We start from the raw sequence: 13,814 nt of genomic DNA, 5'->3' as shown, positions 1-13,814 counted from the left end.
TAAATCACTGACAAATTAATAAATCACTGCCCTTTTTATATCTAATATTCAAAATACAAAGGGCGTTGATGAAGCAAAGGTGAACAAAGGTGAACATCACTTCAACACCAGCCGGCCGTAGAGTAAATTATTTTATCACGCCGCTCCCTTATCATCAGATTATCAGCCGATTATTAACCTTAGGGACCTTACCAGTGAGGAGTAAAATGAGCACAAACGAGAAAAAAGCACAGGTAATTTAATTCCTATTTTTGTTGTGAGGACAGCCCTTTCTCATAATCAGCTGATTTTTATTAAGCCACCGTCTTCAGAAAATCAGCCAGCCGGTTAGTAAATTATTTTATAACGAAGCTCCATTATGATTTGATTATCCTCTAATTTTTATCGAGCCACCGTCTTCTGAAAATCAGCCATTCGCAAAGCACATTAACTTGTTTTATTACCACAGCTGGTATTTCAGCGATAATAATTTAACAAACTACCATAGATGAAACCTGCTTATCAGACCAGGACCCTAGCTATTATATATAAGCACTGATTAAGACACTAACTAAAATTAAGGAGAGTACTAACCAAGTCTGGGTACTCGTTCATCAATCTCAGTGTAGGCCTTGATAAGGCGTGTGTTAGCGATGGCGAGCATGTTCCCCACCGCGATGTCTCCTGTTAGATCATTGTCTGTCCGTCGGAACTTAACAATCGGTACTCTAGCAGCCAAGATAACCTCATCCAGGATAAACAACTTGTTCTTTTTTATCTGTGCGGTGTAAAACTCTTGTTATATTAATTATTATATTGATATATTAGTTGTATATAATTAATATTGATGTATATTATTATTATATTAATAAGCATTAAAATACACTGTGTTGATTGTAGATGTTAATGGAATGTATAGTGTGATGATAGAAAAAGGAGTCAAGCTGTGAAAAGTGAAGGACTAACTTGTTTGGCGAGTTCACTAAGAATATGAGTTATATTACTATTATATTACTATTATATTACTATTATATTACTATTATATTACTATTGGGGGGGGGGGGGGGGTCCAAGGGGAACTTTGGGGAGTTTTGGGGAACTTCAGGAAACCTGGGGGACTTTCCCAAAGTTCCCCAAAAAATTATCAATGAAACAAATAATTTTGGGGAATTTTGGGGAACTTTTTTTCGGGGAACTTCAGAAAGTTCCCCAAAATTCCCCAAAGTTCCCCAAAGTTCCCCAAAAAAATTATAATGCCAAACAAATTATCATGCTGCAAGTATCAACAAGTAAGTTAAGATTATACCTTATAATAACATACATGTTAACATTAATGGGTATTAATGTATATTAGAGAAATTTTGAATAATTTTGAATAATTTTGAATAATTTTGAATAATTTTAAATAATTTTGAATAATTTTGGGGAATTTTGGGGAGTTTTGGGGAACTTTTTTTTGGGGAACTTCAGAAATCTTGGGGGACTTTCCCAAAGTTCCCCAAAGTTCCCCTTGGACCCCCCCCCCCCCCTACTATCATATTACTAATTAATTATTATATTAATTAGTAAGCTGTGAAAAGAGACTAACTTGTTTAGCGAGTTCACTAAGAATATGAGTTGGATCAACTGGTCCTAGTTTGGTAACGTCCAATGTGATATCCATATCTGAAATCAACAATCATATTATTGGTTATCAAAACAAAAAATAATGTGAAAAACTCAAAACGTTAATTACAAATCCGTTTCTATAACTCTTTTTTGTTGTTGTTTTTGTTCAGAACTCTTACGAAGTAACTAACCGGAGGTGTTAAGTACTAGTCCGTTTCTGGAGGACCCGAACCAAAGAGGGCGGATACTCGGGTTAACTTGTCTCCTCACCAAGTCTCCCAGCTCGCTGAACGTTTGTTCTCTCGCTCTGTTGTCTTGGTCGGACAACTTGTACTTTTCAGTAATCTGGGAGTGACAGTCACATCAGACACAATTCTCGAGTGTTGTTCAAATGTAAAGGTAGTATAATATGTGAACATGGTGAAAGGAAAAAACAAAGAAATAATACAAAACGGAAGAAATTTTAGCATGTTCATCAAAATGTATACAATAATTCTCATAGAATATGCGCTTCAAACACCATATCTCCTCAACATATTATCATACCTTATCCACTATCCTGTCTAGTGCATTGACAGCTCCTTCAGTTACTTTCTCTATCCCTGGGAGCTTCTCCTGCGGGGGCTGCCTGTGGTCGTCGGAGAACGGTGGAGGGATCTCGTATCTGAAGATATGATCTTATATTATTTAAGAAATCATATTCAAGGTAAAGGATCTATGATCAATGATTTTTTTCCCGATCCATGATTCAAGTTACGAAGGCACAAAAGATTCAAGGACAAGGGTTAGCGAACGATTTCCTTTTTGTATATGGTAGCTTGCATCCGTCGTACGATCGTGCCCACGCACAGATGTCGCACACGTTCCTAACTTCGCAAAGGTATTTTGCGCGATATTCTGAATTGTTGGTTCGCGGCGCTGAACTGATCAAGTAAAGCGTCAATTTCAGCATGTTGTATGTACGTATCCCACAAGGCACTAATTTACGAAATTGCCTATAAATACTGAAGCATGTGGTCCCCAGGTTGTATGGAATATGATAAAGACGCCATCATGGATCAGGAAATTGAGCGGCCATCCACAAAAGAATAGTGGCCGCATTTCTTGTTTAAATTATAAAGGAGTTATTTATTGGTTTTATGGCGAACTAGAGAAGAACAATACGACTCGACAAATCTTGATCTTAGACCGCATATAATGAGTGTGAACTTTGGGTAACCCCACAAGAAATTCCCAAAGAATCTCTCTCTCTGGACGTATCACGGGTCTACTTACTGATCTTTCTTGTAGTTGGTACAGAGCTGGAAATATTGCTGAGGGTCGCAGTTCATTTCTTGGAGTTTGTAGGACAGGGCCAGCAACTTCCAACAGCTCGGAGGTGAGCCAGGCACCTCGAATAACATAATCTACTGGCTTGAACAGGTGATATACTTGAACAACTACTCACTTTGTCAAATTCAAATACTTTTAAATCATCAAAACACGTGGAATTGCTCAACAAATTCGTCAAAAATAGTTGCAAGTGAAAGAAAATTAACAGTTATCCTTTAAAAGGAAGTACCAATACAGTATAAGGGTAAGAACCAGGAAAAAAGAACACGGTTTGCACGATAGTTTCCCATATCTGGACAGCAGCAGCAACTATCAGCTAAACAACAGTCGGGTTCGGGAAATCAGATCGGACATTACGCGACAGTGAATGGTATTTGAAACACTCAGATCAGACATTACACGACAGTGACTGGTATTTGAAACACTCAGATCGGACATTACACGACAGTGACTGGTATTTGAAACACTCAGATCGGACATTACACGACAGTGACTGGTATTTGAAACACTCAGATCGGATATTACGCGACAGTGAATGGTATTTGAAACACTCAGATCGGACATTACACGACAGTGACTGGTATTTGAAACACTCAGATCGGACATTACACGACAGTGACTGGTATTTGAAACACTCAGATCGGATATTACGCGACAGTGAATGGTATTTGAAACACTCAGATCGGACATTACACGACAGTGACTGGTATTTGAAACACTCAGATCGGACATTGCACGACAGTGACTGGTATTTGAAACACTCAGATCGGACATTGCACGACAGTGAATGGTATTTGAAACACTCAGATCGGACATTGCACGACAGTGAATGGTATTTGAAACACCGGAACGTGGCAAGTTATATGTTTACTGTTTAGTACCGTGGTCCGCAGTGGCAGTGATTCTGCTAATATAAACTGCTGAGACTCGCTTATCGAAACATGAAAACACCATTCCAGCAAGCTATATTAATGCCAATCAATGAGGACTGCTGATTACTGGCGGATTAATTCCCGGTGAGATATCATGTTTTAGTACCGTCTATCCTTAAAACCGAAACAGTGTCGGTATTGACTCAGGCTGGATATTTTCTCAGACAATACCACATCTGATACCATTTAATCAGCAAAACGTATTACTTGAATCAAAAATTAAACTTCAAGTACGCAACTATTCATGATTAAAGAATCATTTGGAAACCCAGGCTAAATGCAGATTGCAGCCAAATGCGTTCCATTCAGAGCTTACATTGAACATCATCATACGGTAAGTACTAAGTACTAACACGGCTAATTAGGATAATTAGGATAATTCAGATTTACAGATAATAATAATATCGCCTGCGCCCAGTGTCACATTTCAAATTTAATTGTAGTAAACAATTTAATTAGGAATTTCAAACGGCCATAGTTGACATGTCAGAAGATCCACTTAGGCCCTATCCAGAAAGCACGTGATCTAGTCCGTGCACCAGTCCGCGGACCAATCTTAACCAGTCCGGCAGTCCCGCAAAATGAGTTCGCAGTTTATCAAACAAAAGTCGATTATATATCATTGGCAAAATTCAAAATTGACAAGAATTCACTAAAAATCAGCCAAACGTTTACGTTTGGTAAATTGTATGCATGGTAACAATTTAACCCTAATCAACAATTTTATCTCATATTTTGTTCGAGATTGTTAGACAGAAGGAGTAACTTTTAATGTGATCAGTACAATTTAAAATTCACGAGATTATGTTAGCAGTGTTGATATGGAAGCAAGACTGTTTACTGATCCCAATTGACTAACAAATGTAATCGTTTGGACACAAGAAACCTTATCACGAAACACGAGAAAACTGAATAACTGATCTGATAGCGAGATTATTTTTTATCAGAATGATTAATTTGTAATACATCAGTCAAGTTTAAAATTCGCACACTTATGTTATCAGTTATAGAAAAATGTAAATGCTTGTTTTAAAAACGTACTATAGTACTAAAGGAATTGATGATATTGGAGAAAAACTGTTCGCTCATTGTCGTTTAAAATCGTAAAAGTTCATCACAAAACAGAATAACTGACCTGATAGCGAATTCGAATGGTGAGTAAGGAGGTTGTCTGCCGTTTTCGTATCCAGGGGAGGCGAGACACAGCTCAGCCTTGTGAGGTCCCTCGTAATAGTGTCTCAAGATCTCATATACTGCCTTAACATGTCGGGTCACTGAGATTGGGGAAGGTTTAACAGCGAGATGAGCTGATGATAACTAACGGTGATTGACGTGAGTCCGGTGTGATTGCTTATATTTTTCTATGATTATTGTAAATTTGTAGGTCGTTTACTTCTGGTGAACTCCCCAATCAATGAACGTTGAACTAGTAATTCTTGTCAGTGTTTGTGAAACTTATATATTATAATAGTGATAAGATAAGTGGTGGAGTAAACACTGCAGCTGCTAATTATAATGTTTCAGGCAAATAGTAATTAAATATGTATGGCATAGACGTTGTGCATTGATGGAACCATGATTATGTAGACACTAGTGTAACCGGGTAACTCGTGCCTACGGCCGGGACTTCACTATCGCAGATGAAATACAAAAGTACAGGGTGGGCCAAAAGTCAGTACCCGTACGTTACTTGTTCGAGGATTCCGTCGCCAAAATTTTAAAATTCGAATATTTTAGACCACGCCTATTCAATATTAAAACACCTATATTGTTCTTTCTGAAGATGCTGGACGTAAAATGGATTAGAAATGACGAAGTTATCAAGCATTTTGTGTATCTCGTTAGCAAAATTGATTGGGTGATTGTGTGACACCGTGACACGACACATTGATTGGGCAGCCTTAACGATTCCCATAATGTTTAAGGGGTGGTTAATATAACGGGGTCACCTTATCACGTGATTAGGTAAGCCAATCACTTGATCACATACATACATGTTACATGGTAAGGTCTCCTCCTAGTCGTTGGAGTGGCCTGCATCACACACATCGCGTTGGCGGCGTAACATATGTCTCCACTGTACTCGGTTGGTAGCCAAAGCTTCTGTTGTGTCGTTGTCGATGTTTTCAACACCTGTAAACTTAGCAGCATCTTCGAGTACGCAGGACTTCCAGTTCTTACGGGGTCTGCCCCTTGACCTCTTTCCATAGTTTGGCTTCCAGTTCAACAGAAACCTCGGTAGTCTAGAGTCTGGCATTCTAACTACATGTCCATACCAACGTAGCCTGGCAGCACTGATGAAAGTCTCAACTGACTTGATGCCAGCCCTTGCATCAAGTTGAAAATCACACATAATGAAAAAACTCGTTATGCTTCGTATCTCAGTCATCTGAGAAGCTACAACTCTATTTTTTTCAGGGCAAACGTAATCCGAATGGCCAAACACAATTTAATAACATTTAGCTCGATCCGACTATCCAAACTATCAAATAAATACGAAAATTAACCTCCATTAGAAAAAAATTAACACGACAATTTGTCGAGTTGTCAAATTCCTCGAACCAGTGGTGCCTGGTGGTACTAAGTCATACCAGAAAGAAGTATTTCAATTGGGCACTCAGTGACTGAGCTATTAAGGCTAACGTATGGGTACTGACTTTTGGCCCTGTATAAACCCGCCTATTATATTCGAAAACATGCATTTCATTTTCGTAGTTAAGAATGCGAAAGTATGAAGTCGCTCAGTAGAAACAGTAGAAACAGTCCGCAATTAAATTCTGAGTGCCCCTTACGTATCTAATAGTAATATTTGAAAGGCAATCTTGAGGTCCCCTGACAAATTACCCAAGACAACTGAACCCAATTGAACCTAGTTCCCACGCAGTTAACAGGCACCAAATTGGGTGACCAATCAGCTTAAATCCCAAAACGACAACTGAACCCAGGTCATATCACAACTGCACCCAAATTGGAAATTCGACAACGGAACCCAAGGAAATACGACAACTGAACCCAACGATCTGATTTTCAGGTTCTCCTTCTTCACAAGGGACTGTGGTGAGTGGTCATTATCACTATCTAGCATAGATCATGACCACTGTAATTTAGAGCATTGGAGCCCTGTGCTTACCCCGGTAAAATATTAATACATACATGAAGATTGAAGAGGTCTCCTCCTAGTCGTTGGAGTGGCCTGCATCACACACATCTCTTCTACTTAGATCAGATCTCGCGATCGAAAGGCACCTGAGACCTTGCCATCTATTAGTACGCTTGTTATACAGATCGGATCAATACATAAGGAAGAGAGATGGTGGTCACAGTATCGAATCATGGCTGTCTTCAGCAAGTACATCAGCGGACAAAGAGGAGCTCAACTACTTCTGGACACAGACGGTTTCCTCTACACCCGGAGAAAGGATCGAGATACCCCTACTTAACTACCTCTACTTGGAGATGCCAGAAGTACAGAATCAAGAAATGTCCTGCTCATGTATTCCTTGACCATGGACCATGAACCACTTCTGCACCATTATGGTAGATCCTGAAAATCCCCGGACCAGTAACATGGTGGAAGGTTTCCACCGTGGTTTCAGGTCAAGGGTTCCTCGGGCCAAGCCCACTGTTCAGGAGTATTTCAGGGCTATTCGTGAGCAGCAGGTGACAACCGATTTTCATATCGATCGTCTCGCTGTTGGAGTCACTCCCTCCAAGAGACGGAGGAACACGAGCTCGAACCTTGAGTTATATGATATATGTTCTAAGTTTGACAGTTTTTATACAGTTTTTATACAGTTTTTGATTATCTTTTTGCCATTGCTAAGTGCTTTGGACACGATGTTACTGCTTAAGCTGAAATATTATGATGACTTTGTGTGAGATTTTAAGTAATAATTATTATATATTTACAATTACCTATTAAAATTAACATTAATGAAATATTGTCTCCGAAATTATAGCACTAGAAACAAGGCAGCAGCTAAACTAGAACGGTATATGGGAACCTGTTAAACTGTTAGTGATTTCTAGTGACGATTGGGTTCAGTTGTCGTTTCAAAGTTAATTAGGTAGTCTGATTGGGTTTATAATTATTTTCCCAAGCTACCCTGTCTAGGAAAAGTCCAAATTGGGTTCAGTTGTCCGGTAGCCGTATTATCACATTTGGGTCACAAAATTATCAATTAAACCACTTATCACCGGCCGATTTAGAAAAACCTTAATCATTTGGCTCGGTCAGAGTTTGTCGGCACTATACCGAAAAAAATAGCCCCGTAACTCGTACCGTTCGGAAATTACACGCGAACGTCCGAACGAACACACAATCACACATCTTGAGATTATTAGTATAGATCCTATGGAGAAGGCAACCGGCAACGTCTCAACTCTGACTTCAGAGGCCAACAAATTATATACTGAGGCACATTTCAACTACAATATTTCAGGTATAGATATCCCATTTTATTTTCATAAGATTGAAAAACTAAGGAATTAGAGATCAAATTTAAAAGTAGCTGAGATCAGAAGGCAAACTGCCAGCCGATCGTTGAGTTGATCACGTCTCACAATAAAAACGCGCATATCCCCGCGCGTTCAGTTCCAATAATCACGTCCATGCGCAACAAACCCTACAAACAAACTATCGCGTCTCCAAAAAAGTATGTTCAACACCCAATTAAATTGCCAATGTCACAAACATGGAGCTACTTACTATCATGGTATATGCGATTTCTGCCAACTTTCTTGTTCTTCTTGCTTTTACCACTCTGTGGTATGTTGTACAGGGATGTACCAGGTTGAAATGGATCTGAAACATGCAGTCATTGCAGTCAGTCACAAATAGAATAGCTGACATAACAATACCAATGACATGAAACGGGTTTAAAAAATTAATTGACAGCATGTGATTACGTTTCAAGGCGCTGAACTGCTTACATCATGACGAAATTGCTAGAGTTTATGAAATGGAAATACGTTATACAGTTCAAATAATCTAATCAAGATGCACACTCTCAAATATTACCTTCAACAAAAGAGTACTTGTTATGTTCAGTATCATCAGATGACCGACATATACTGATGGTACTGTTTTCAAAACTGAACTTTGCGAAGAAGCGGACCATTTCTTGAAACAGGCTGTGGAGCTCCTTGTCGTTTACTGATTCCCAACTGTAGCACTGTGAATAATAATAATAAATTGAAATTAAATAACATTGCTTTTAAGATAAAACTTATACTCAGCAGAGTTTAAACTAGTCATCCCAGAAAATAACATAAGCATTAAACGTCTTCTAACTATATTTCAAAAGAAGGAGAACGAACTTTAAAGAACTTGACGAGTTAACAATCCAGTTCAAAACCTTGTTAACTAACAACTAAGGAAACTAACCTCAGCTCTGATACCATCCATGTATTGATCACCCCACTTGGATAACTTTATCTTAGTTTGTTCTTCAACACCATTCCAATCAACTCCTTTTTCTTCTTTATTGGAATACCGTTCTTTCTTTTCTACAACTGGGGGCTGTTTCCCCTTTTCCTGATGTTCTGCTGGTTCAAGAGACAGAGCTTCAAGAGATGGTATAATTTCTTGTTCCACTGCTGCTCCTCCCTCAGTTGCAGCTGAAGAACTGAAAGATGTTTCTTTAAAAAGGATGACAATCATAAGTCTTAATTATGACTACAGTTTTGTTTAATGAACTGGGTAATTACCAGAATGATTATAACGAGAATTAACGTTAAACCTTGGATGAGTTAAAATTCTAAGGAACAGGATTGATAAATTATAGCACAGTTTACTGGATAAATTTGAAATAAATTAGCGTTAAACCTTGGCTGAGTGTGGCTGTTATGGCAGGAGACATCTCCATTCCAGGCGCTCTCTCCAGCATCACACACCACTCCGCCAGCATTCCAGGGGTCGTTCTCTATGGTTATTTCCGGGAAGATACTATCTACCCTGGCTTCTTTCATTATTCTCTCTATCTCCTCAGCAGTGATGCTCACCTGTTATTAATTTATTGATTAATTTCTACAAACATATTTCTATAAACATTTATAACTAAACATAAATTTTAAGTATTCCACCACCAAACATTGTTTTGGTCCCACGTTCAACTTTAACAGGATTTATCGTGCTCTTAATACCCTTTAACACGTGACCAACGTGTCCTCCACGTGACCTCCACGTGACCTCCACGTGGTTTGTGGTGAATGGTTTAACGAAAGTCAGAGTGATATGTGTGCGTGTCATAATATCAGGCAGTCGCCATTGAACCAGCACTACTACAAACATTGGCACGGACTTTAAATATATTACTGTAGCCTTCATTGTATCGATAGCTCATTTCGGGTTGGTACGATTATTTCCATTACACACGCAGATCTAACTTTTAGATTACTTACACCATCTTCAATAGATATCTGTATCAGGCTAAGCTTGAGTGAGTCCTTCACCGCAGCTGCAGCAAAGTTTTCAATAGCTATATCTTGAGATGAACGTTTGTTTTTCTCCTTATTTATCTCTTTTTTCTGTTGTTCTTGCAGTTTTAATTTTTCTTTTTCTCTTCTCTGCAATCTCTCCTCTCTGTTGCATCTATCTTCTTCAGATTTGCTCCTGAATTAATTAGTACATCATAACATATCTCCTCCCTTTCCAGTACACTTCGACACAATTGCTATACACTCGTGTTGATTTTGAGTATGATTTGATTAAAAACGGTACAAATCTCAAACTATCTAAGAATCACGTTCATGGCCTGCATGTTGAACATTACCACGATATACTCAGAAGTTTAACTATGTGTTTCAGTGTGGCAATGTATAATGTATAATGTATAATGTATAATGTATAATGTATAATGTATAATGTATAATGTATAATGTATAATGTATAATGTATAATGTATAATATATAATGTATAATGTATAATGTATAATGTATAATGTATAATGTATAATGTATAATGTATAATGTATAATGTATAATGTATAATGTATAATATGTCAGAGTGTATGTGACAATGACAGTTAACTTATTTCTATAATTAACCACTTCAAAATGAAAAACATGGATGGAGAGTTTGGAGACAGACATACACACAAGAAACACACAACATATACACAAATAGACAGAGATAAACGTTATAACGAACACGCATACAAACACACAAGCTGAGACAAACAAACAGACAGAGCCAACCACTTGACTACTGACTAGTCACTTGACTAGTCACTATACTCACACAATTTGAGACAAACAAACAGACAGAGCCAACCACTTGGCTACTGACTATTCACTTGACTAGTCACTAAACTCACACAAGTTGAGACAAACAAACAGACAGAGCCAACCACTTGACTAGTCACTTGACTAGTAGTCACCTGACTACTGTCCAGTCACTATACTCACATGAGATGATCGTAGTCTTTAACGAATTTAGGAAGGAGAGGAGGTTTGGTATGCTGAGCAAAGTACACTGTCATGATGTAGAACACGTGGTTAGCAAACGTTCCGTCCTGGGGGGGAGTACACTGTCAGAATTAACATATTGTCAGTGTAACTTATCTATGTCATAACTCATAACAAAATCATGAAAGTGTCACTTCATGGTTTATGTAGACATTGATATAGAATAATATCATATATAGAGCCAAACATAGCTGATTCTACACTGTCAGAAGTAAAGTATGGTGAGGAACAGCAGAGTGGTAAACATATTGTGAGGAGAAACAACAACAGTGGAGCAATTACAGACCTGGTTAAACACTGGCAACATGTGAATTTATTAACAGGGATTTTTTTACAGGACGTCATAATTTAACAGACACACAATGTAACAATTGTAGTCCCGTATACTAGTACAACTGTTAAATTCAAAATTAAAATAACAGTATCAAGCCATGTTTAATCAAAAGAAAAACTTCCGCTCCACAAGAACATAACTCTCTCAAAACATCCGCAAATGTTTCTAACAAAAATCCAAACAAAATCCAAAAATATTTCTATCCAGGTTAAAAAGATTTTATCTTGGTCATCCCGACCTCTGATGTTTCTCTTATTCCCAAAATGACACATGTTTCAATTTGAGCACAATGTTGCATAATTTTTACGACTGAATAATTATGCAATTCTACTAATACATTATGTTACATCATGTTTACTACTGAATAATTATTCAATTCTACTAATACATGAAAGTAAGATTAGTATACATTGTACATCTTTGCAACACTGTTATAACTAGAACAGCGGGGTCGGGTTTCATACTTTATATTCTGAGGAATTGGTAATATTATGGCTGGGTAAATTGTGACCGTTAGAAATATTGATCGTTAAAACTATGGGGGGATGCCTGAAGTACCGCCACATTTTAACGGTCATGATTTTAACTGCGACTATAACTACCCCTTCCTTGGAAATCTCCGATTACCATGAAAAATTGCTGATACATGTAATTATGTGTATGTTAAATGTGTAATTATGTGTAAATTATGTGTAAATTATGTGTAAGTATGTATAAATTATGTGTAAATTATGTGTAAACCGTTAAATTCATCTCCTCACAGTGTATCTTCATAAGTCTCGCCAGTTGCAACGCTTTCTCGTCACAAGCAAGCAGGTGATTCATCAGGGTGGTGAAATTTTCACTGAAAATAACAACGTAATTGAAAGATGAAATAAATCTCAACTTAGGTGCAATGTAATTACCATTAAATTAATATAAATAAAAAGAGGATGTAAAATAATTGTATGAGGATGATCAAGATTGAAGTTGGTAGTTACAGTTCGTACCTTTTGGGAGAATGTACACTCATGAGAATACTGAAACCGGTTTGTTTGTGCAGGAACCTAATTCTGGGGAACCTGGAGGTGTAAAATGTGTAAAATGTGTAAAATGTCAAATGTGTAAATGTGTAAATGTGTACAGATTTATATAGTTCGATTATAACAAATGTAAGGATTATAGCTTGATCGAGGTTGAAGTTGACCATCTGGATGTCACTGACAGAACAGACTTTAACAGAGGTCTACAAAGTGGTTTACAATGTGCACTAGATAGCTATTGGATACCACTGCAACATGAGAGCGATCTACATTTTAACATTGAATAAATTAATATTATTACAATCTAAGTACAGACATTGAAAATAAAATGATATTATGACAATGTTCGATCTTTTTCTTGAATTTATAAGATTATTTATGTTTTTCTTTTTACTAGTACTGCACAATCATACTACGTTTTGATCGTATGGCGTAGGTGAGAACTTTTGCTATTAAATCATGGAAAGGCACTAGATTGTTCATGTCAACAGTACAGCAGGGCTAACTTAGTTACCATAATACGCTAATTAACTAATGAAAGTGTTCTAACAAAAAGCAAACGCATAAATTAGATCAAGGTAATAAATTGACCTTTCTCTTGACCATCTGGGCGCCACTAACTGACAGAAGAATAGGGTTATTGTGTTGTTGAATTTACGCCCTTTTTTAATCCTAACCAAGAAACCAAGATAAACCAATTTACGGTTTACTGTAAGTCTAGTTTTCTAGAAAAAGAGACAGTATTTAAAGTGGGCCAGATCATTCTTTCTTGAATCGCTGGTTGTCGTTTGTAAAACGCCCCACCATGAGAACACTCTGCTACTTTCTAACGTTAACCCTGCTGAGTTGCACTCTCCAAAGTAGCCTGGTAATACTGGACACCCCTGACCACGCCCAACACCCACCACCCTGTGCCCTTACTTGCTCCGGTATCAGCCGACACGACCACCTTAACTACAAATGGTATGGTCGGGCTTCAGCCAAAGCAGGTAAAGCTATCGAAATGATACAATGTGGGTTCGTTGCAGCCCCAGTTGTCACAGCTATTACAGTAAGAAGAGGAGCCAATGACTGTCCAGCAGTTCAGGCATGTGTTTTGAAAATTGTGTGTATAATGTATATATTGGATTGTTTATAGT

The 13,814-nt window shown here is 37.8% G+C and overlaps 1 protein-coding gene across 2 annotated transcripts in view; it reads right to left on the bottom strand.

The window, feature by feature from the left end:
• The window catches only part of LOC134816713 (uncharacterized), a 42,280-nt gene that overhangs the window by 24,924 nt on the left and 3,542 nt on the right, over positions 1–13,814 (bottom strand). For both annotated transcript variants that reach the window (XM_063825678.1, XM_063825679.1), the window contains exons 7-19: positions 12,643–12,714; positions 12,395–12,497; positions 11,260–11,366; positions 10,254–10,464; positions 9,679–9,854; positions 9,238–9,478; positions 8,872–9,025; positions 8,560–8,655; positions 4,987–5,125; positions 2,134–2,251; positions 1,779–1,932; positions 1,568–1,644; positions 574–757 (exon numbers count right to left, since the gene is read on the bottom strand). In XM_063825678.1, the coding sequence (XP_063681748.1) occupies positions 574–757; positions 1,568–1,644; positions 1,779–1,932; positions 2,134–2,251; positions 4,987–5,125; positions 8,560–8,655; positions 8,872–9,025; positions 9,238–9,478; positions 9,679–9,854; positions 10,254–10,464; positions 11,260–11,366; positions 12,395–12,497; positions 12,643–12,714 (1,832 nt within the window). The remainder of the gene's footprint in view (positions 1–573; positions 758–1,567; positions 1,645–1,778; positions 1,933–2,133; positions 2,252–4,986; positions 5,126–8,559; positions 8,656–8,871; positions 9,026–9,237; positions 9,479–9,678; positions 9,855–10,253; positions 10,465–11,259; positions 11,367–12,394; positions 12,498–12,642; positions 12,715–13,814) is intronic.

This window comes from Bolinopsis microptera, chromosome 6 (genome assembly GCF_026151205.1).
Source record: "Bolinopsis microptera isolate Bmic1 chromosome 6, MBARI_Bmic_1.0, whole genome shotgun sequence".
Classification (NCBI taxonomy): domain Eukaryota; kingdom Metazoa; phylum Ctenophora; class Tentaculata; order Lobata; family Bolinopsidae; genus Bolinopsis; species Bolinopsis microptera.
Note: the sequence above shows the minus strand (reverse complement) of the source record. Positions and strands in the feature narration are given on the sequence as shown.